We start from the raw sequence: 24149 nt of genomic DNA on the forward strand, positions 1-24149 counted from the left end.
GAAGTTGTAGAACTGCTGCAATTCGCTGTATATGTGACTTAGAAGATAATGTGGAAAGCTCCATGAAGTTGGTTCAAAATGGCTCTGAGCACTATGGGACTCAACTGCTGTGGTCATCAGTCCCCTAGAACTTAGAACCACTTAAACCTAACTAACCTAAGGACATCACACACATCCATGCCCGAGGCAGGATTCGAACCTGCGACCGTAGCGGTCGCGCGGTTCCAGACTGTAGCGCCTAGAACTGCTCGGCCACTGCGGCCGGCTTCCTTGAAGTTGATCTTGGACGACGTTATTGTGTGCAGGAAAGTCAGAACGCTATAGAATTGTAGTGAAGTGAAGGAAGATATGAAGGAGCTTGACGCATAGTGCAAAGATTGATAATTGACCTTTGAATCAAATGAAATGTAACCTATTATACATGAATAGCGGTGCGGCGATTCTTCTGGTAAACCTGGAATTATCAGGGAATTACGTTTTACTTGGAAAGTCAGGGTAATCTCAGGGAATTTCAGAGATTGCATAACATCTCAGGGAATTCTAGGTTTTTATCCTGGCATTTAAATTGAATTTTATCTAGTTTTATAAATCACAAATTTTAAAATACTTAATAAATCAGTGTGTCAATTATATGAATATTATTCCATATAAATTGTCGATGTTTAAAAACTGCGGTTAAACTAATTGCTGGTATATAGCTCAGCTGTGGAAAAGTCATTATTATGGTATGCTGCTTCCCCTCCCTCAGACTCACCGTTAATTTAACAGAAATATCTTGGTACCATCTTCCTCCTCAGACCTGAAATTCTCAGGGTTTTTTTTTTTTTTTCAAGTTTCAGTAGCCACCGTAGTCGGGAAGCGTCATTTTTATTCGATTACACAATTGTCAATCGACTGATGAGAACAGTCAAAATCGTAAAATGTCTAGGAGTATCCGGCCCATGCATCTTAAAGAGAAATGAGCTTTATAAAACTAGATGTAGGGAAGCCAAAATCCAGACTGAGATTTATCGGTAAAATTACGAAAGAAACAGCTTAAAGACTCTCATTAGGCCAGTTTCCGTGTACTACTTAATGTGGAATCTTTACCAGATAAAATCAGCAGAGAATATAGGGAAGGTTCAAAAAAGAGCTGAGCGTTTCATTACGCTGTAATTTGTATCACAAAGAGGTTTGCTGGTAATGTTCTGGGGTCCCCAGTAGTCGTGGTGTGGGAGGAGGTGGGGGGAATGGAGGTCTTGGTAATCGGATATGAGGTACCATTAGCAGTGTGTAAATGCTGATGTAGCAAGTCGATGTAAGGTAAGTTAAAATGAAAAATCGAATGATGTCAGATTGAAAAGTTGGATTAGTACGTTAGATTTTATCAATTTGTCGATATTGAAGACATTACTATGTGAGAAACAGGACATGGTCTTTCTAAGGAACGATTCCGGCATTCTCCCTTGTCGATTTAAAGAATCTATAGTGATTTGAAGTCATCTCCTAAATACTGCGCTATTTCACTCGACGAAACATAGAGCAATGCGAAAAATGCACATGAAAAGTTTTATTTCAAGAACAGCCCAAGATTTCTAGCGACATTCTTTCATATATTTTGCGTAGTTGTAGAATAGTAAGTGGACGTAAATGAATTGGCTAGGAACCAGACACACGTATGTTGAAGCTCTAACGTTCGTCACCAGAACAGCAGTGTTCTAATGTGTCACTGTCGTAGCTACTTGTTATAGCAGTCTTGCTGTGTGGATACCGGTACTAGTTGCAATGCGACCGTTTACATGAAAGCTCTTCTTTTCCCTGAGTTTAGAGAAGCTATGTAGTCTTTAAAAATGCCACCATCACATATAAAACCGGAAATTGGCCGAATGCATCCGCTCTGCGAATAGTTCGCAGTAATGAAATCCAGTTCTTTGGCACTGATTGTCGAAGTTCCTGTCACATATACGTACGCAACAGCATGACCGTAGTCTATCATCGAGCATCAGACTTCAAACCATCTGAGCTGGTTTCGCTGATCAACTACGTGAGGCGTTCGTGAAGTGAATAGCTCTGAATTACATACTGAGTGAACTGGCTCAGTGGTTGAGACACAACGTAGATGTTCGAACAAATTATAAGCCGATGCAACTTTTATCACTAACCTTTTCTCCTTAACGGCTATATGTTGTGTTTAGTTGCTCCATAGTGTAGTTACTTTAATTTTGTATAGTTTCGTCAGCCGCATACTCCATCCATCATGTACACGATAAACGTTTTGATGCGATATGTTTCAATTGGCCAACAGTTGTTTATCTGGCTTCATTGTGGACGTGGTTTACAGCTGACTATTTGCTATGATATAGTAAGAGCTGTCAAGAAGAAATAACTTTGAGCCCCATTTTAAAACACAGTTGAAGATTGTCCATGGGTCGATTGTGGAAAAGTCTTAAGTTTTATATTTGTCTGTTTTACCCTTTAGTGTGTTAAAGTTAGGTTCACTAGAAGGTGGAGCAGATTGTTTTTTGCTTCTTGTTGCTTGTATTGCGTTTGTGAAAGCCGTATCTATTACTCTCAAAATTCGAATGGACTGGCGACAACAAATTTCATTTACAAATAAATGTATTGTGATGATGTAGTTAATATCGCGAACTGCCGAAACAGATGCTTACAACTTTCTGAAGATTCTGAGGAGTATCTATCGCCAGCTCGGCGCTGACACCGAGTATGAATATTCTGTTACCCTGCAGAGTTAGTCTTCATGTTAGACAACTGTCTCAACGCATTATGACTACATAGGAAAGTCAGAAACAGGTCTGAAAAGCATGTAAGGATGTTATATGTATAAGGGTGTTGTAGGGTACGTTGTGCTGAGAAATAATAGATACGAAAGAAGTTCGATTCGTTGTGCCGTTTCCGAGTTAACTGGCACTGAAGTTAGCCAACCAGGCAGTTGTGCGTGAAATTCAAGCGGCCCGCCATATATAATTAGGTCAGTAGCACTAACGTAGATGGTAGCGCACGAGGCTGCTCAGCCACTGGCTCGGGTTCGATCCTCACTACCGTCCCGTGTCCAATTTTTGAATCACCTTCTTGTTCGGTTTTAGGAAACCAAACGAATTCATGTTTGGCCTCACCGTGTATGGCGGACCGCTTGAATTTGCGCGCGCTACGGCCTGATTGTCTAACTTCAATGCTAATTATCTCGGCAACAGCGCAACATATCGATTTTTTTTCTTAACAATTATTCTCAGCTCATTTTACCCTACAACGCCCTTACAAGCACGAATAATCATTATTCAAACCAAATAGCGACAAATGGTTCCTTTCCTAGTCAGGCTAGCCGGCCGAAGTGGCCGTGCGGTTAAAGGCGCTGCAGTCTGGAACCGCAAGACCGCTACGGTCGCAGGTTCGAATCCTGCCTCGGGCATGGATGTTTGTGATGTCCTTAGGTTAGTTAGGTTTAACTAGTTCTAAGTTCTAGGGGACTAATGACCTCAGCAGTTGAGTCCCATAGTGCTCAGAGCCATTTGAACCATTTTTGAACCTAGTCAGGCTACGCCCAGATTCCTACGGAATGGTAAGTCACGCCGCTTTGTGTAAAACGTTAGTAAGAATATATACTATAGCACATTGTTAGGTAAATATTATGAAAACGTTCTCACTGTTGAAGACAGATTTACTCGGAACGCAGACAGACGGACCACATAGATTCCGTGCCGGGAGGGGGGGGGGGAGGGGGGCGCCAGGAAGGGCATCCTGCTACCAATTATCTCCAGCATTACCTCATCCCATATAACAATATCGACCCCGCAGAAGAAACTGGACAAGGCAAAGGAAGAGCTTGCACTATAGCATAATGTTACGAGACCGTCTGATTAAAGGATCTTTACTTCGCGTTATGTATATTATCCCCCCATGAACCATGGACCTTGCCGTTGGTGGGGAGGCTTGTGTGCCTCAGCGATACAGATAGCCGTACCGTAGGTACAACCACAACGGAGGGGTATATGTTGAGAGGCCAGACAAACGTGTGGTTCCTGAAGAGGGGCAGCAGCCTTTTCAGTAGTTGCAAGGGCAACAGTCTGGATGGTTGACTGATCTGGCCTTGTAACAATAACCAAAACGGCCTTGCTGTGCTGGTACTGCGAACGGCTGAAAGCAAGGGGAAACTACGGCCGTAATTTTTCCCGAGGGCATGCAGCTTTACTGTATGATTAAATGATGATGGCGTCCTCTTGGGTAAAATATTCCGGAGGTAAAATAGTCCCCCATTCGGATCTCCGGGCGGGGACTACTCGAGAGGATGTCGTTATCAGGAGAAAGAAAACTGGCGTTCTACGGATCGGAGCGTGGAATGTCAGATCCCTTAATCGGGCAGGTAGGTTAGAAAATTTAAAAAGGGAAATGGATAGGTTAAAGTTAGATATAGTGGGAATTAGTGAAGTTCGGTGGCAGGAGGAACAAGACTTCTGGTCAGGTGACTACAGGGTTATAAACACAAAGTCAAATAGGGGTAATGCAGGAGTAGGTTTAATAATGAATAGGAAAATAGGAATGCGGGTAAGCTACTACAAACAGCATAGTGAATATATTATTGTGGCCAAGATAGATACGAAGCCCACACCTACTACAGTAGTACAAGTTTATATGCCAACTAGCTCTGCAGATGACGCAGAAATTGAAGAAATGTATGATGAAATAAAAGAAATTATTCAGACAGTGAAGGGAGACGAAAATTTAATAGTCATGGGTTACTGGAATTCGAGTGTAGGAAAACGGAGAGAAGGAAACGTAGTAGGTGAATATGGATTGGGGCTAAGAAATGAAAGAGGAAGCCGCCTGGTAGAATTTTGCACAGAGCACAACTTAATCATAGCTAACACTTGGTTTAAGAATCATGACAGAAGGTTGTATACATGGAAGAACCCTGGAGATACTAAAAGGTATCAGATAGATTATATAATGGTAAGACAGAGATTCAGGAACCAGGTTTTAAATTGTAAGACATTTCCAGGGGCAGATGTGGACTCTGACCACAATTTATTGGTTATGACCTGTAGATTAAAACTGAAGAAACTGCAAAAAGGTGGGAATTTAAGGAGATGGGACCTGGATAAACTGAAAGAACCAGAGGTTGTAGAGAGTTTCAGGGAGAGCATAAGGGAACAATTGACAGGAATGGGGGAAAGAAATACAGTAGAAGAAGAATGGGTAGCATTGAGGGATGAAGTAGTGAAGGCAGCAGAGGATCAAGTAGGTAAAAAGAAGAGGGCTAGTAGAAATCCTTGGGTAACAGAAGAAATATTGAATTTAATTGATGAAAGGAGAAAATATAAAAATGCAGTAAGTGAAGCAGGCAAAAAGGAATACAAACGTCTCAAAAATGAGATCGACAGGAAGTGAAAAATGGCTAAGCAGGCATGGCTAGAGGACAAATGTAAGGATGTGGAGGCTTATCTCACTAGGGGTAAGATAGATACTGCCTACAGGAAAATTAAAGAGACCTTTGGAGATAAGAGAACCACTTGTATGAACATGAAGAGCTCAGATGGAAACCCAGTTCTAAGCAAAGAAGGGAAAGCAGAAAGGTGGAAGTAGTATATAGAGGGTCTATACAAGGGCGATGCACTTGAGGACAATATTATGGAAATGGAAGAGGATGTAGATGAAGATGAAATGGGAGATACGATACTGCGTGAAGAGTTTGACAGAGCACTGAAAGACCTGAGTCGAAACAAGGCCCCCGGAGTAGACAACGTTCCATTGGAACTACTGACGGCCTTAGGAGAGCCAATCCTGACAAAACTCTACCATCTGGTGAGCAAGATGTATGAAACAGGCGAAATACCCTCAGACTTCAAGAAGAATATAATAATTCCAATCGCAAAGAAAGCAGGTGTGGACAGATGTGAAAATTACCGAACAATCAGTTTAATAAGCCACAGCTGCAAAATACTAACACGAATTCTTTACAGACGAATGGAAAAACTAGTAGAAGCCGACCTCGGGGAAGATCAGTTTGGATTCCGTAGAAATACTGGAACACGTGAGGCAATACTGACCTTACGACTTATCTTAGAAGAAAGATTAAGGAAAGGCAAACCTACGTTCCTAGCATTTGTAGACTTAGAGAAAGCTTTTGACAATGTTGACTGGAATACTCTCTTTCAAATTCTAAAGGTGGCAGGGGTAAAATACAGGGAGCGAAAGGCTATTTAAAATTTGTACAGAAACCAGATGGCAGTTATAAGAGTCGAGGGGCATGAAAGAGAAGCCGTGGTTGGGAAGGGAGTAAGACAGGGTTGTAGCCTCTCCCCGATGCTATTCAATCTGTATATTGAGCAAGCAGTAAAGGAAACAAAAGAAAAATTCGGAGTAGGTATTAAAATCCATGGAGAAGAAATAAAAACGTTGAGGTTCGCCGATGACATTGTAATTCTTTCAGAGACAGCAAAGGACTTGGAAGAGCAGTTGAACGGAATGGATAGTGTCTTGAAGGGATGATACAAGATGAACATCAACAAAAGCAAAACGAGGATAATGGAATGTAGTCGAATTAAGTCAGGTGATGTTGAGGGTATTAGATTAGGAAATGAAACACTTAAAGTAGTAAAGGAGTTTTGCTATTTGGGGAGCAAAATAACTGATGATGGTCAAAGTAGAGAGGATATAAAATGTAGACTGGCAATGGCAAGGAAAGCGTTTCTGAAGAAGAGAAATTTGTTAACATCGAGTATAGATTTAAGTGTCAGGAAGTCATTTCTGAAAGTATTTGTATGGAGTGTAGCCATGTATGGAAGTGAAACATGGACGGTAAATAGTTTGGACAAGAAGAGAATAGAAGCTTTCGAAATGTGGTGCTACAGAAGAATGCTGAAGATTAGATGGGTAGATCACATAACTAATGAGGAAGTATTGAATAGGATTGGGGAGAAGAGAAGTTTGTGGCACAACTTGACCAGAAGAAGGGATCGGTTGGTAGGACATGTTCTGAGGCATCAAGGGATCACCAATTTAGTATTGGAGGGCAGCGTGGAGGGTAAAAATCGGAGGGGGAGACCAAGAGATGAATACACTAAGCAGATTCAGAAAGATGTAGGTTGCAGTAGGTACTGGGAGATGAAGAAGCTTGCACAGGATAGAGTAGCATGGAGAGCTGCATCAAACCAGTCTCAGGACTGAAGACCACAACAACAAAATGTATATTATTCATCGACTGACATCATACATCCTGTGGCATCAAAGAACCGTCAGGTTGATACTGGAGGGAAGTGTGGGGGACAAAAATTGTAAAAGGGGACAAAGGCTTGACTGCACAAGGAAGATTCAAAAGGACGTACATCTCAGTAATGCAGAGATGAAGAGGCTTGCACAGGGTATACTAGCGTGGAGAGTTAGGTTTTGAACTGAAGACGACAACGACAACAAAAACTTATTCATGACAAGTGCCCATCTTTTTACGGTTCTAGTTCTTGAGTATTTGGGACGGAGCAACGTAATTAATAAAAAATGTTCAAATATGTGTGAAATCTTATGGGACTTAACTGCTAAGGTCATCAGTCCCTAAGCTTACACACTACTTGACCTAAATTATCCTAAGGACAAACACACACACCCATGCCCGAGGGAGGACTCGAACCTCCGCCGGGACCAGCCGCCGTAATTAATAGAAAAAATCATTCACTATAGTAAAAAAGTCATTAGAAAATCCGATCAGCCGAGAGAGGATGCTTAATATTTGGAATCTAACCAGTCGTGGCATGTGGTAGCCAGTAACAATTCTCCAAATTTAGCCTACTTCAAATTCTACCGAATTCTGTACAATTTATTTTCAGGTATAAAAAGTTTAAAAAAGGACTACCCGGAAGTGATACAGCTCTTTTCTAACTAAAGAAAACACTCTAATTCAGCTTATGGTGTTATCTGTCTGATCTAGAGTTTAGTATCCACTAACGGAATGTGTGCGGTTTAAGAGGATAAAGGTTCAATATCTACCCACAAAGGAAACAGAACCGAGTTCCTTGAAATACAAGTTACCGCATGACTGCTCAACAGCAGGTGGGTGCGCACCTTCTCCCTGAAATTCAGAGGGCTGCTGACAGTAGATTTCTGTTTATTGTAAATGAGGCCGAGTAGGTTCTTTACTACTGTAGAACTGGAGGCCTGCGTCGCATTTTGGTTTTAATAAAGCAAAGGAGCGCTATAAGGATACTATTTTTGGACTTGAATGTTAGTCAAGAGTCGATTTCGGTCACAAGCTCATGACAGGCCTCTACGATCTACAAAATGCAAATTCAGTCAAAAGTTGTTCGTAAGTGTGCATCGATACGAATCATTTAATATATGACATACATACAGCCAGGTAGGGGAAACAATAACAAGAAAGAGGTCGTATAGTCTTTAGACATAACTGAATACCTGTGAGACTGCTAACAAAAGTCGAAAAATAGAAAAAAAGTTACAGCTGACATTAACAGAGGAAGATTAAAGCTGCTGTAGTCATTTCCTACAGGAAATTAACTTCACTGGCCTTACGAGGCGGCGCTTACGGACGCATTGCCAATTACCGTTTCACGTGAGGCGAAATATGCCGAGCAGAGTTTCAGAAAAAGCTTACGTGCGCATTCACAAGCATCATTAGTTTGCGGCGGTCAAAGCCTTCGGCGCTTGATGAGTAAGTCATCAATTCCATCAGATGATGTACCCGCACAATGAATATCTGGTAGCGTCAAAGACTGTTCGCTAAGTGGGCTGTATTAAACACAAATTTTCTATTATGGCATTGCTTTCAAAAAAAAGTAGAGATAACGATAAACGGGATTCATTTTTAATTTTGAGGCTTTGTGCACCGTGTTCCGGACTTGCTCACCACAGAAGAATCTGTGGTGATTCTCCATGAAAGGACATACTGGGTGATCAAAAAGTCAGTATAAATTTGAAAACTTAATACACCACGAAATAATGTAGATAGAGATGTAAAAATTGACATACATGCTTGGAATGACACGGGATTTTATTAGAACCACCCCATATTGCTAGACGCGTGAAAGATCTCTTGCGCGCGTCGTTTGGTGATGATCGTGTGCTCAGCCGCCACTTTCGTCATGCTTGGCGTCCCAGGTCCCCAGACCTCAGTCCGTGCGATTATTGGCTTTGGGGTTACCTGAAGTCGCAAGTGTATCGTGATCGACCGACATCTCTAGGGATGCTGAAAGACGACATCCGACGCCAATGCCTCACCATAACTCCGGACATGCTTTACAGTGCTGTTCACAACATTATTCCTCGACTACAGCTATTGTTGAGGAACGGTGGTGGACATATTGAGCATTTCCTGTAAAGAACACCATCTTTGCTTTGTATTACTTTGTTATGCTACTTATTGCTATTGTGTATAGATGAAGCGCCATCTGTCGGACATTTTTTTGAACTTTTGTATTTTTTCGTTTCTTATAAAACCTCATGTCATTCCAAGTTTGTGTGTCAATTTGTACCTCTCTATATACATTATTCCGTGATTTATTCAGTTTTCAAATTTATACTGACTTTTTGATCACACAGTATGTAATGTGGTAACGTTTCGTCAATAACATAAAATGCGACTGTTAGCATGTGAAGTGACCAGTGAAATAAGAAGTTCATTGCCTATGATGATCATATTCGCCACCTTATCCGAAGTCAGTAAAGCACGTTAATCATAGCGTAGTGGCCGTCACGATGCTGAAAGCTCTGATGACAAAATGAAGAATCTTCCTTCAAAAGTACTTGGCCATCAAACAGAGGAACGTAGACAGTATCAAATTTCTGACCACCAGACAGTGTGTGAACGTTGTGTGTTAAATCGCAAACTCTTCCAGTGTGACATGGCGTGAGGACATGCGACGCTGTTTGTAATGATTGCATGAAACCGGGTGGTTCTCTTTATACAATTCTGTAGGGTTAGGCAGTGTACCAGTACCATCTCTTACTTTCTCCCTTCGTTTTATTCGACAGTCGTTTACAGAAACAACAACCACAACCACCACCACCACCACCACTAAAAACAAGACTCTGTCTGTCTCTCTCTCTCTCTCTCTCTCACACACACACACACACACACACACACACAAAAAGAACCCCCCCCCATTCCCCGCTCCCCACACACACGAGGCACTTCATAATACCTGTAGGCTCAAGGATAACATTGGCAAATTACCCCCCCACTGGGACCCTACCCAGCACTCATTTATCACTACAGGGCTGTTACTTGAACGTAATGATCCACGCCGTGACGCAAATCATGAAGTATTTAAGTACTTCTTGTGAAAGATAAACTATTGTGTGCTATGTTATGAGCGTAGACTTTCGCGTCTGGAGTCCATTTCAGTAAAATCGTTCTGTGTGTGTGACCGCGTCACGTGTTAAAAACTACCAACCTTTCGGCTACTGTTGCAGGGAGCCTCTGTGAGGGTGTTTCGAAAACATTGGTCTCTATATGGTCGTTTGCCTAACATTCTGTCTTGAATATCTTGCTAATATAGAAGACTAAAGAGAACAGAGTGAACAGGAATTAGCAAGTCACAGCGCCTTCTATCTTCCCATTTCTACTGCTTTCATGGTGTACATTTATGCTTTCTCGATATAATATTGTTATCGAGATAGGTACGCTGCTCCCATCACGAAGCTTGAATGTTTTTTCCGTTTTTTGAAAAATGCACAGAATAGGTACCAAATCGATACTTATAATTTTGCATTGCCTCGTAAATTACCCACTCTTCCACGTATTTCGACTGAACTCGGTAAGAAAGCAGTAGATAGCTTTTGTAATTCTAGGTTACCTGCATTTCCCTAATTGTACTGAGACTCTCCGTTGAGGCAGTAGACTGTAGTGAATACTGTGATTGTAACACACAGCCGGCTCGTCTGGCCGAGCGGTTCTCGGCTCTTTAGTCTGGAACCGCGCGACCGCTACGGTCGCAGGTTCGAATCCTGCCTCGGGCATGGATGTGTGTGATGTCCTTAGGTTAGTTAGGTTTAAGTAGTTCTAAGTTCAGGGGACTGATGACCTCAGCTGTTAAGGCCCATAGTGCTTAGAGCCATTTGAACCATTTTTTTGTAACACACACTTTCATAAAAAGATGTGAAGCCATGGTGTAGCAAAGAATTTTGTAACAGTTGTTTGAAGTATTTGGTGGGGAGGCGAAATACATTCCGCCTCGAAAATATAATATTCTTATGCGGTTTCAGTTGTGGTTTAACATGAACACCAGTAGGTATTCAGTCTGTCTTTCTGCATGCTACCTCCTTGCCTAAATTCCTCGTGCGGTAGCGTTCTCGCTTCCCACGCCCGGGTTCCCGGGTTCGAATCCCGGCGGGGTCAGGGATTTTCTCTGCCTCGTGATGGCTGGGTGTTGTGTGCTGTCCTTAGGTTAGTTAGGTTTAAGTAGTTCTAAGTTCTAGGGGACTGATGACCATCGATGTTAAGTCCCATAGTGCTCAGAGCCATTTGAGCCATTTTTGAGCCTAAATTCCTTGAATGTGGGTCCACAGCTTTCATTTGGGACTGTTTTTCCTCTTCTGTTTATGTATGTGGTTCAGGAAACTGCCAGCACAAGCCGGCATAGTGAAGCTGCTTTCTTCCCTCTTAATCTTCACTTCTGTCCTTCGGAACTCATATATCTCCCCTAGACGGTGTACAATCCCCACATCCTGTTTACGGCTTCGGAATCAGTCTAATAGCTGACAAAATGATAGTTCTAAAATACCTTAATTTTTTCCCTTAATGGTAGCACACTTGACCCTCAACTTACGTCGCTTAAGATACGTGTGGATAGTACTACAGACGTGTCGTTCGTATTTAGTGAGTTCATTCACTTATCTGACCAGAATCGCAGTAGGCGCCTACTGTGTCGTGTTAAGAGTGTCTTCCTTTATAGTTACATGTAGTGCGTTCAGCATTTCTAATTCTGACTCATTTTCCACAATGGCTGTTTTGGTGAGGCGTGCAAAAGATTTTTATGTATTCCATCCACTAACTTCATTTCTTTAAAACTACGTTTCTGCCTGTAGGTAAAAAATACAGAAAGTAAGATTATGCTATGCAAGGTTACTCGCGGCTATGCTGATAACTTCGGCCGAGACTGACGTCATTTTCTTGGAAACTTTTCCTTGACAGTATCGTATTACGCGACTTTGTCATACCTTTCGCCCACTGGAGTGACACATGACACATGCATGGTGCGGCGATTTTGAAAATTTGAAATTGAAATTTGTGATTAGGACTATGAGACAAAACTACTGACGTCATCGGTCCCTCGGCTTACGCACTACTTAATCTAACTTATACTAACTTACACCAAGGACAACACACACACATGCCCGAGGGAGGACTCGAACCTTCGACGGAGGAGCCGCGCGAACCGTGACAAGACGCCCCAGACCGCACTGCTATCCCGTGCGGCGGTTATTTTGATATCGCCCGTATGTCGTAATAATATTCGGCCTGTCCGAACCGCGTGGATCATATAAACGTGTTTATTTTTTGTGCAAATAGCATTGCAGAGAGACGTGGAAGCTCGTCAAATCTGCATTACTTAACGAGTAATACGGTTAGCCAGTCCTAGCTGCCGGTTGCGCGACTTCTGGGCAACTGAAATTTGGTTTTCAGTACTTAATATAATTATTGACAGAATTTAAGAATTTAGACTGCTGTCTTTATCTGCTCATCAAGAAGTATGAGCTTAATTTAACTGTTTAACATAAGAAGTCAATTATTAAAATAAGAAACTGTGAGTATGTCCTAAGGCAGTGTAACTCATTGCGCGCAAATTATCCAGACTACATTCATTCAGTATTTGAGAATGAGAACACTTAGCGACTTCAGACAAACTTTGCACTTTGGGCGCCACTTATCACAGTATAAGTGTGTGTTTTTATTTTTATATTTCTATATTTTATGATTTTGGTAGGGGTGTCTTTAAATATTGTGGGCTAGCATGAGACTTTTAATTAACTTATACCGCGATAACACTCGTACGGACATCGGCTACCCCGAAGTACGTACGATATAATATTTTTTAAACACAGCGCGCGACTCACCGCCTTCTAATAAATAGTTCGCGTGAGCGCTGCTATTTAGAAAAGAAAATATGCGTATTCTTACGCAAACTGTAATAATTAATATGGGTCTCAGGGGCTACTGGTTATTTATGTACCAAATTACATAAAGATTAGCTGAGATATTGCGGAATGTAATGCTCTTCAATATTTCTTATTCATTATTTGCAAGGCAAAACTGGAGAGAATCTCGTCTGCCGTTAGGCGGCCAAAATGAAACATACTGAACTCATTCAGTGCTGTGAACTTCGAAATTAATGAAAGATCAAAATTGAGAAGTCTCTCAATTTGCATTTAATATTATGACTTGAAATTTTAATTAAATAATACAATCAGCGTAATGGCCGACTAAATCCTGCTAGGGGAGATGAACTCCCTGCACTATTTTCTGTAAAAATTTTGTTAATTATAATTAATGGTTGCGATCACGAGAGGTGACAAATCACTCAATAATACACGCTTTCTATTATATTTTTCAAAAATACAGATAAAACTTACGTTAATTATCAGAGAGCATTACAATGGCGGCCTACCGCTAGACGAAACAAAACAAGAGCGATAGTTCAATCAAAGCATTGTCTCTGATCTTCATGGCCTATGTTACACAGAGATTATACCAAAAAAACTGTGTTTTGTTAATTACATCGATATTTGTGTTTTGATAATAATAACTTTACTATTTGTTATACATCAGGCACACATACACAGTCTTGAAATAATTTATAATTCACACGTCTCATAACAAAAACTTCCTTTCCCTTTCTCCAAATGTCCATTTAGAAGTTCACCATATACTACACTTTCGCTGTTCATGCAGTTCAGCATTAGGCACGACGTTTTAATTTATTACTTTTGCACTACTAACCCTGTTCGCAAAACGTATTGCAGACGGCATCCACATTGTAAAAAGTTAAAGGGACTTTTGAGAAAAGGAATATTTATTCTAATGATACGTCTGGCGGGTGTTCCAGTAATTCGAATTCCAACTCTTTCCGATTGGCAGAATGTGGCCGAGCGTTATCTTGCTGCAAGATGACACCTTTTCTCAATATTCTGCGACGTTTGGATCTGATTGCAGGTTTCAGTTCAGTTCGCAACATGTCACAGTAGTTCTCACTGTTCACAGTTTCGCCTTTGGCCTCTCGGGGTGAAATGAACGGCACCACACCTTCCATGTCCCAGAATATAGTGTTAGCATAATCTTACCAGCTGATGATTGACGTTTGTATTTCTTAACTTCTGGTGACGATGGCTGTTTCCAAACCATGCTCGCAGCCTTACTTCCTGGTTCGTGATGACGCTCCCACGTTTCGTCCTCAGTACCGATTTGCTGTAGAAATCCACCTTGCTTGCGATGATAATGGGCCAGATATTTACGAGATATATCCATCCTTTGCGCCTTACGCTGCCCTGGCAATTCTTTCGGTACCCACTCCACGCTTTCCGAAAATTGAGCCTGTCGTGTAAGATGGAATACGCTGAAGCATGACTGATATGTATTGGCGATTTCGTCCACTGTGATACGGCTGTTTTCCATCGCCAACCCTCAACGGCTTCCAAACTGTCCTCTGTTGTTGACGTCGACGATCTGCCCTATCTTTCCCCGTCACATAGAGTTCTTCCCTGTTTGAAGCCGGCCAGGGTGGCCGAGCGGTTCTAGGCCCTACAGTATGGAACCGCGCGACCGTTACATTCGCAGGTTCGAATCCTGCCTCGGGCATGGGTGTGTGTGATGGCCTTAGGCTAGTTAGGTTTAAGTAGTTCTAAGTTCTAGGGGACTGATGACCTAAGAAATTAAGTCCCATAGTGCTCAGAGCCATTTAAACCAGCCCTGTTTGAAGCGCTCTATCCATTTGTCGATCCTGTTTCGCGATAAGAAGCTGTCACCATACTGCGCTTGCATTCCACATATAATTTCTGCAGGTTTAGCACCTTTCGCAAACAAAAAGCGGATCACTGGCCTCATATCCTCCTTGGTACAGATCGACAGTGGTGCTGCCATGTTTCGCGGTCTGCTACGATACGACTAATATGAGAATAAGAGTGACACGTTGCATAGAATTGTTGCAGACTACAATAATTCAGCCCTGGATACTATCAGTGTTACCAAGCCCTATGGCGAGAAACTGCAAAAGTCCCTTTACTTTTTGACGTCCCCTCGTACTACTTAAATTACCTGCAAAATTATCTCATTGTACGGTGCATGGTTCAGGAGACATGACGTGTTAAACATCGAGATACGTGAAAACGGTGTTTCTCTTAAAACTGAACGCAAATTACCCAGACTACAGTCATCTAGTGAAGAATCCAAAATTAATAAACGCAACATAATTAGGCTTTTGCGCCTTCAACCATTTAGTAAAGTAACTTATTTATAATCAGACGTCTGAAGCTTTTTTATACATGAGTTCGACGCTTAAAATACTTTGGGGTGTAGGTTACTGGTAGTACTCATCATCTCTGAATTCAACGGATATTGGACTGTTGCTGACGAAATTTACTGAAGTGACTGACACAGCAAAATTAGATATTGCCTGAATTCTGATGTAGTCATCTAATTTTAAATACTCTTTTGCAATACTGTATTTGTACACAAGGTGAAAAATACGAAAGCATTGCAGGACTACTCACGGCGTAGGTAAAACAAGGAGCAGTCATCTCTCTCTCTCTCTCTCTCTCTCTCTCTCTCTCTCTCTCTCTCTCTCTCTCTCTATTTCTTCTCAACACACACATTCCACACTAGCGTAAGTCACACAAAATTAAATAAACAGCGTAAAACTGAATATAAAAGTAGCTAGGAATGTGGCAGCGTCTTGAATGCAATATTAATCATTCCAAACGCTGCAGAGTGTAGCGCAGCAATGAAAATCGTTTGTATAACGTTACGTTAGAATGAGATAGCCCAAATATTAATGAAATACATGATTTTGGAGTTCACAAGTAATAATAATTGAGCGAGTATGAGGAGGAATAGAATAAGGGATTGGGTAAAAATTAAACACTGGGTACATATATAATTAACTGAACTCTATATTCAGATTGCGAGAGTTACTCTCCGTGTGTGGCGTCGGTTCATACAGTTCTCAATGCACCATTTCGGTAGCGATGGCGGAGTATTCCTCAACATTATTTTATGCAGCTAAATAAAATATATTACATAGCACTATAACGTATCAATACCACTCGGTGGAAAAACTGTAGTGACTTGTGATAGTCAATTGCAACATAATTCGCTCGAAATTGGAATGAAAAATGTTAGCGTCATAGGCAGCATCATTTCGTTAAATCTACATGACTCAAGTTTCGTGTTGCAGCAATGTTATTACCAAAATACGGAGATTGAAGCTGATCTCTAAAGGACTAATAGCTTCTGCGCCTGTTCTGAAACATTTTATTATTAAACATTCGTCTACGAGTATTAAGAGCTGACAAAATCTTAAAATTCAGCAGATCACTATCTGGAAAGAGCTGCCTCGTTGCGCAAACAGAGCTAGCGTTAATTATTTTGAAGTGCTACTTGCTCAACTTTGATGAGTCAAGCATTCACACAGAAGGTTGATGTGTCAGCTTTCCATACCCAAATTTGCAATGGAAGCAGCGCAGAGGTTGAAGTATTTGTTCGCGTATCGTTATGTCTTTTCGAGGTGTAGAGTAATATCCATCTACACTCTACAGTCACATATAGTGCCGTGATATATAAGGCGCCGCAGCGGTCAAGGGAAAGAACTCACTTTTGCGAGGTTGTGCTTAGTATCCGTGTCCGCCATCAGGATTCTGGTTTTCCGTGGTTTTACTGTATTAAGGTGAACACCTGGATAGTTCCTATAATAAAAGTATAGACACATCCTATTGACTTTTTTGTATTTCAGCTCAAGTTTGTGCTTTGTCTCAAATGATGTGATTGTTGATGAAACTTCAAACTGTTCATAGACACACAGATTTCCGCGGCTCGTGTCAAAGCAGCTAAAATCCTAAAATACTAAAGTAGCTGTCGATTTGGCCGTGCTGCTGTGGCCCTTCAATCTTTGCCTGGAAAGGCCGGCACAAGCCAGAAATGTTGTTTACTTCAGTACTTCAGTATTTTAGGATATTGTAAGATAATGTGACAGTACACTCAGAAGAACTTTAAAGAGATTGAACTACATTTTTTTCATTTACATAGAGATTGTTCAAACCCCCGTCCGGGCATCCTGATAAAAGTTTGTTCCTTGATCAGGCCGCAGCCAATTTCTTACACTACCTTTAGTCAGCTGGCGTAGAACTCCGATTGGAGAAGACTGTAAAACTGGAATCTTATGTCATTCTCTCCAAACAAAATGCCTTTCATCTACGTCTTCACTTCTACTTCGCCCTTGAAAAGCCAAGCACTTAAGTCACCAAAGTGCCATGAATTCGCATAGCGTATTTTCACGACATTGATTCTTATATCGCTCCAGTCGAAAGCGTTGAAAAATTTACATGAAATGCTACGTCTGAATTGCCGTAGATAGGAGCGCACGCCTGGTTTACACATCCATGGAAGAACAGGAACAGCCTTCAAGCGAACTCCAAACTGGAGGCTCGCATAATCTGTTTCACTGGAAAACGTAAAACTGCATTTACGTTTCAGCACACCCAGCAGCCAACAATAGCGCAGTTTCAAGCCATACTGACTTAATCGACCGTGACTGTTTCAAAAATACGAAAATGTTTTTCAGAGACAACTGTTGACAAATTATGTAACTCAACAAAAGTTTGTGACATCTGAAAAACTTTTCGAAACACTTGTGCGTTTCGTTCGCACAGTTCTTATGATTGATAATGGGCCTTATGAGGAAATGGCTGCACTCTGCTTTGGCGCGCTTTTCGCGGTGGACCATCTGACGGCCTGTGTTTTGCCTGTTGCAGGACTAACCAGGGACTGCCGCCACTACCATGGAGGAGGCGCAGAGGTGAGTGACCCGCTGTCCTAGCGACGCACGTTTCACTATTAGTCCAGAGCTACTCCTCTGTTCGCTGTTCCAAGTAAACCTAACACAACACTGATAGACTCCTGATGTTTTGGCTTATCTTTGCTACTTCTGTGGACTCTAGTCTACAAAGAAACGATGTTAGCTATTCAACTCTCTAATAGAGCACAGATGCAGCGTCTTCAATCCTTAAGGGGAGGTTTACTGTCTTTGGCCCGAAAAAAAAGCATGTTCTTTGAGAATTTTTTTCTCGCGATGTGTTATAGATATCAGTGTCAAATTTGGTCAAAATGTTTATTGATATTTCCTCTACAAATTGGAATTTTTTCTACCGGAAATGTCGAAGAACAAATGCGGAAGTGCCATCGGAGCGAAACAAAATGTGGACCTCTACGCGTGTATGGTCACAGGTCAGCAGGCTCGTCTGAAATCAAAATTGAGTTAACGTTAGCGAAGTATATAAGATTCTTTAGGAGTTGTACCTCGCTTAAGTTATTTCGACCATAGGAAACAAAATGACGGCCATTTGAAACAAATACAGTTATTTCATCGATTTTTCGACTTCATCTAAAAATGGCTCTGAGCACTATGGGACTTAACAGCTATGGTCATCAGTCCCCTAGAACTACTTAAACCTAACTAACCTAAGGACAGCACACAGCACCCAGTCATCACGAGGCAGTGAAAATCACTGACCCCGCCGGCAATCGAACCCGGGACCCCGGGCGTGGGAAGCGAGAACGCTACCGCACGACCACGAGCTGCGGACTCGACTTCATCTCTCAAGTAAAAATATTTCTAGTTGATGGATCGGAAAAAAGTGGTACAACTCCTAGACAATTTAGTTAGCTTCGTCGGGAACAAAGAATGATGTCAATCGGTTCAGTGTTTACAGTTTTGACTACATATAAATGCAATATTATGCAACGTACGTTCAACCTGCTATTCCGAGCCCATAAGCTAGTCCTTCTTCTTCCTCATAGAGGGCGTTCTGCTCGATCTGGGCCATCCTGCGCTGCTCCAGAGCCGCTCGTACGGCCGGTGACAAGCGGTTTTCGGCCGCTTGAATCCGGTGGTCGTCCGAATGCTTGGCGAACTGCGTCGATTAGTGTCGCAGGGTGACGTCCATCATTGTCATGGTCTTCAGAATTGCTGAATATCTTTCGATGAAGCTGCTCACTGCCAGGAAAGTCGCAATCTCCACAGTCTTCGCACCAGAATGCAGATTCTTGGGGGCTAACTTCCAAACACACGCGTTCAAACTTTCATTTGAATTTTGTGTGTTTCCTCCCAAGCAGCGGTACAATAACTCGTCCTCCGAAAGAAAAAAAACTGGTGCGTGAAAAAGGCCGATTTCAGACTGGTGCATTTCTTTATGATCAACCGCGAATAACAAACATTTCCGTTCCAAATTCTAAAAAACCGTTCCAGGGGTGGATTCTAAACACTTTTATGGATCCAAAAATGCAATTAAAATCGATTTTTTGAACCATAAGATAGTAAACCTCCCTTTAAAGACTGCTGTTCTGGGGAGTAATCATAGAGGGTGTTACAAAAAGAGTGACCTTATTTCAATAATTTCACATTATTGATGCAGCACATCCTACAAAAAGGTACAAATACTCGAAAAAACCTCGAAGACTTTTGCCATGTTATTACAAATGGTGTGTGTGTGTGTGTGTGTGTGTGTGTGTGTGTGTGTGTGCGTGTGTGTGTGTGTGTGCACGACCAGCCGCAAGGATAACGTCTGAAAGAGAGCTAAAGTTATCATACACTTTGAAATTTCTTTTCAACTAAACTGACAACGGAAACACATTCCTTGCAATTCCTAAAGACAAAAGTGGCCCTGGGTCAGGTATGGAGATTTTGTAGGATAATGCCTCAGAGCAGTGCACGCTCTATCCAACGTTGAGGCAGTGTCTCAATGAGAAATTAACATACTTTGTTTTGCCAGTGTGGTGGAACTTCCCTCCTCGTGGAGTATGAAAGCCTTAGAGTCTTCTTGAAGTGTTGAAAAGGCCAGGTTTCCAACATTTCACGCCAGATCATTCCAGTCACTGTGTTTCCCTCAAAAGAGCACACTTCTTTTATGAGAAACGGCACAAAACTAGTTCACTTGGCGAGTGGCATTCATGCTCAGAGTTTTGTTGATGACACTAGAGTCTCGAAAATTTGCACCTTATATAGGATAACTTTAACTCCAACATAAAATGTTGTTTCATCACTGAAAAACAACTGTGGCAAAAATCCGTCGGCTTCCACTAAGAGAGCATTGTTGACGCAACACAGTAGCAACAGTGTACTGATTAAAAGGTGAGTGGTGGGACGATGAGTCGTGGCCGGGAGCATTGCGCCACTTGACGCTCCAGTCCAGCCAGAGGCGTCATTCTGTCACGTCTGCAGCGAGCTCTTCACGCCACGCGTAGAACATTTAACGCAAATTATCATGTTGGTTCAGGTATACTGAACGTTTTTGGCCACTGTTGTGTTCATTATGGGTGGCATAAAACAGACACGACAAGTATTCCGTTAAGAAGCAAATTTATCTAGGGAAACTCAGAGGTAGAAACAGTGGCCCGATGTGGGCTTACCTCAGCGTTGACAGATACTAGTGTATGCATCAGCTGGAGATCGTGGCATGGTACAGAGAAAGAGAGTACACTGTAGAGATAAGCAAAACCTTTCTTTTGAAAGGTGAATGAAAGAGACACACATTCCTTTTTCAATTCAAGATTACTACACCTCCATTACCTCATTTTATCCTAAAAGAAAGAATGTAGGAACAGAACTAACAATTTTAAATTAAGAATATCACAACAAAATTCTGAATATAGGTTTGGAAAATTGTAAAAATAAATTATGTTTGTTACTTTTTCATAAATTTATTGAAAACACATTGTAATATAGTAACTAAAATATGATTGAAACTGACAGTTTGTACTTCATGAAATTATCTACAGTTGTCATTTACAATCGTAGTAACAATATATGTCTAGTTTCACAATCACTACAGGTCCTGGCCGTAGCGTCCTTGGAGCCTACTCATGTTATCATCAAACATCTTCCAAATTGAACCATTTCCACCCTTTATGAAGTTCATTGGTTGGTGATTGATCTTTCTTGTAATTTCCTTGCATTTCAACTAGTTTTCTTAAGGCAAAAAGACTCTTAGAGAGAAACAAAACTCCTCTTTTCATCTTATCAACATCTTTCGCTGTTGGCTTTTATATTGCATATTGCACAATGCAATGTAAAGTGTGTGCAAAATATTGGGCATATGGAAGGTTCAAAACAGTTGACTTCATATTTGACGTATTCTCTGTTATAATATTTTAGTTTGAAATTATATTTGGTCATAACAGCCTTTACCCAATTTGAAATACTTTCTGCAGTTTCTTTCGTCATATTGGATGCATTCCAGAACATATGACTTTAACTGCATCTTATCATCTACGTAATGTGCCTGGAGTGCTTACAAACTAGTATTATTTACGATTGTGCACCTGTTGTTGGGCATCAGTAACAAATCTACCAATATTATTAACAACCATTGACTATATTATCATCAAAACTAACACAATCCTATAATAACGTTATTTTCAACGGCCGGCCGTTGTGGCCTGCGGTTCTAGGCGCTTCAGTCTGGAACCGCGTGACCGCTACGTTCGCAGGTTCAAATCTTGCCTCGGGCATGGATGTGTGTAATGTCCTTAGGTTAGTTAGGTTTAAGTAGTTTTAAGTTCTAGGGGATTGATGACCACAGATGTTAAGTCCCATAGTGCTCAGAGCCATTATTTTTAACGTATTTCTCTGACGTAACACCAGATCTTGTAGGCATAAGAATGTTCAAAAGAACTGCAAACTGCTTAAAAATAGCACAAATGCGGGAACTACAACGGGAATATGACGTTATTTTTTTTTTAAATATAGAAACTATTGGCCCCGCATTACAGTAAATTAATAATTTCATGTAATGTGATCAGCTTCATAGCATTGCCAAATTTACATATCTATTGTTGCAAACGAAAATCGGTTGGGAACCAAATGACACTGGCAGGCTGGAAACATATTGAGATCCGCTTTGATTTCCTAGATTGAGAGCTCCATCCAAAGTGGAGGCGAAGAATGGTGAGGACTGTTTTTGAGAAACAATATATTGAATTTCTGCAGAAGAATCATCACTTCATTGGGTTCGTGATGGGATTTATGACCCACAGCTTTCTAGAGGTACAGCTGGATGCTTGAACTTCAGATCAGTCTTCAGGTGTGATGAGGAGTCAGAAGTACAGTAAACTATTGGTGGTGCTAACAGTATTTTTCTACTTTTTAATCCAGTTTGGTAAAATGATACCTTAAATAATTTGAAACGCTTCAACGCGAAGACTGCTTGTTTCACTTACATCCTGCACCTTTGAAAAATTTGTTACATTCAAAATTAAAGTACTTAAAATAAAGATGCCCTTTTTAAATAGCAAAAACTTCAAATGAGAACAAATGTATGCACAGTATTGTCTATGATGTACAAGTGCAATGATGTATATATAAAATTTAGTTATGTAATATGCATACCGTTATTGCTGCAATGAACAATATCGATAGTGAACTGAACTCAGATGTAGAATGGTGACTCAGAGATTCAACTTGAACTACAAGCTAAATCATTGTACGAACCAAGAATGATGTGAGCCAAATCAGTGAGACTCCCGAGTTGCATTGCAGTCTGCTCCACAGAGCTGGGATGAGTGAGTAGTTGCCGAGAGCCAAATCAGTGACTGATTCAAGATCATAGTGAGTCATGAGTCACCTGAGCTCCAAATCAGTCAGGAAGCCGAGTTCAGTGCAATCCACTGTGTGCTGAGTCAGGAGTGGTAGGGGAGCCAACCTCATCACTTCACAAGGCATCGTCTCTCACCATGAAGTGTCGAATCACCGACATGGTAGCTCCTTGGAAGCTATGTTTTCAAATCAAAAGCGGAGATATAAGATGAGAAAGTGTTTTCTGCATTGAGCCAGGGCTCTAAGGGAGTGACCTTCCTTTACTGTCTGTTCTTCTCGTTTCTGACAGCTCTTCACAACAGTAAGGTATAGAAACACATGCATAACACATTGTATACAGCGTATTTTTTGCAGAATATTCCATGTCATAGTGACTAATTCAGCATGCTGGGTGGAAGACTGTTGCAGCAGCCTGTCGTAGAATCTTTGTTCTGCACAGTGACGTCACTGGACAGTCTTTCCAGATCCAAAGGGCTACCGTAAGTTTTTTTTTCCCAACTCACCGATTGCTCACTCTGTGAAAGAATATACCTCAGTGAATAAGTTCAGGAGTAGATTGCCCATATCTAGTACACTGGCGATGCTGCAAAATATACTCTGCCCCTCTGCACATTACTCTAAGAGTATGCTCAAACTGTAATCACTATCGTTTGTGGATTAAAAACCACCTTAAAGCTAGCCAGTCAAAATGTGAAATTCCAAATTCTCCTCTTTTACTGTGGGCAGACTTTAACTGTGCTTGTCAAATACTCTCCACAAATCCATCCAAAGTGCGAATTAGATCTGGTCCTTTGCCTCGGCAAAGATATCGCCACTTTGGAGAGACAGAATATCAACCATGACTACTTTTCATCATAGGCGTAACAATGCCAAAACGCCAAGGGAAAGCACACTGGTCCACAGTCACTTGCTAACACTTGCTGGACGACATTACACAAAAATGTCCTCCACTGAGTAGGTCACATCGTGTTTCAAAATGTTGTGAGGTTATAAACACGGTTATGGAGCGGAACCTAGGGGCGTTTCTCTAAAACTCTCGGCCACTTGTCTATCAACACACTTTTGCTTCCAACATGCCGTTTGTTCTAAATTTAGAAAGTTTTATAATGTGGTAATGGAGGAATTCAGGGAGAGAGTGGTACCTTTGTACACTTTTCAGACAGTCACCCCTGTAATAGAAGATTAATGTATTTTCCAGGTCCATTTTTAAATGATGGCCTTCACTTCTTAATGACGTATAATCTTTTTCTGAAATTGCAAAAATTACTCCATTAAATTTGGATTTTTCCACATGAGAAAACATGTTCTAAGGTACAAAATGATCATGTACCTAGGAACAAATACTATTGA

At 41.2% G+C, this 24149-nt stretch overlaps 1 protein-coding gene across 3 annotated transcripts in view; it reads left to right on the plus strand.

The window, feature by feature from the left end:
• The window catches only part of LOC126162638 (sialin-like), a 437975-nt gene that overhangs the window by 252303 nt on the left and 161523 nt on the right, over positions 1–24149 (plus strand). For all 3 annotated transcript variants that reach the window (XM_049919270.1, XM_049919268.1, XM_049919269.1), the window contains exon 2: positions 17962–18005. In XM_049919270.1, coding sequence (XP_049775227.1) covers positions 17989–18005 — 17 coding nt within the window. In that variant the 5' untranslated portion in view covers positions 17962–17988. The remainder of the gene's footprint in view (positions 1–17961; positions 18006–24149) is intronic.

The sequence above is a fragment of the Schistocerca cancellata genome, chromosome 2 (assembly GCF_023864275.1).
Source record: "Schistocerca cancellata isolate TAMUIC-IGC-003103 chromosome 2, iqSchCanc2.1, whole genome shotgun sequence".
NCBI classification, from domain to species: Eukaryota; Metazoa; Arthropoda; class Insecta; order Orthoptera; family Acrididae; genus Schistocerca; species Schistocerca cancellata.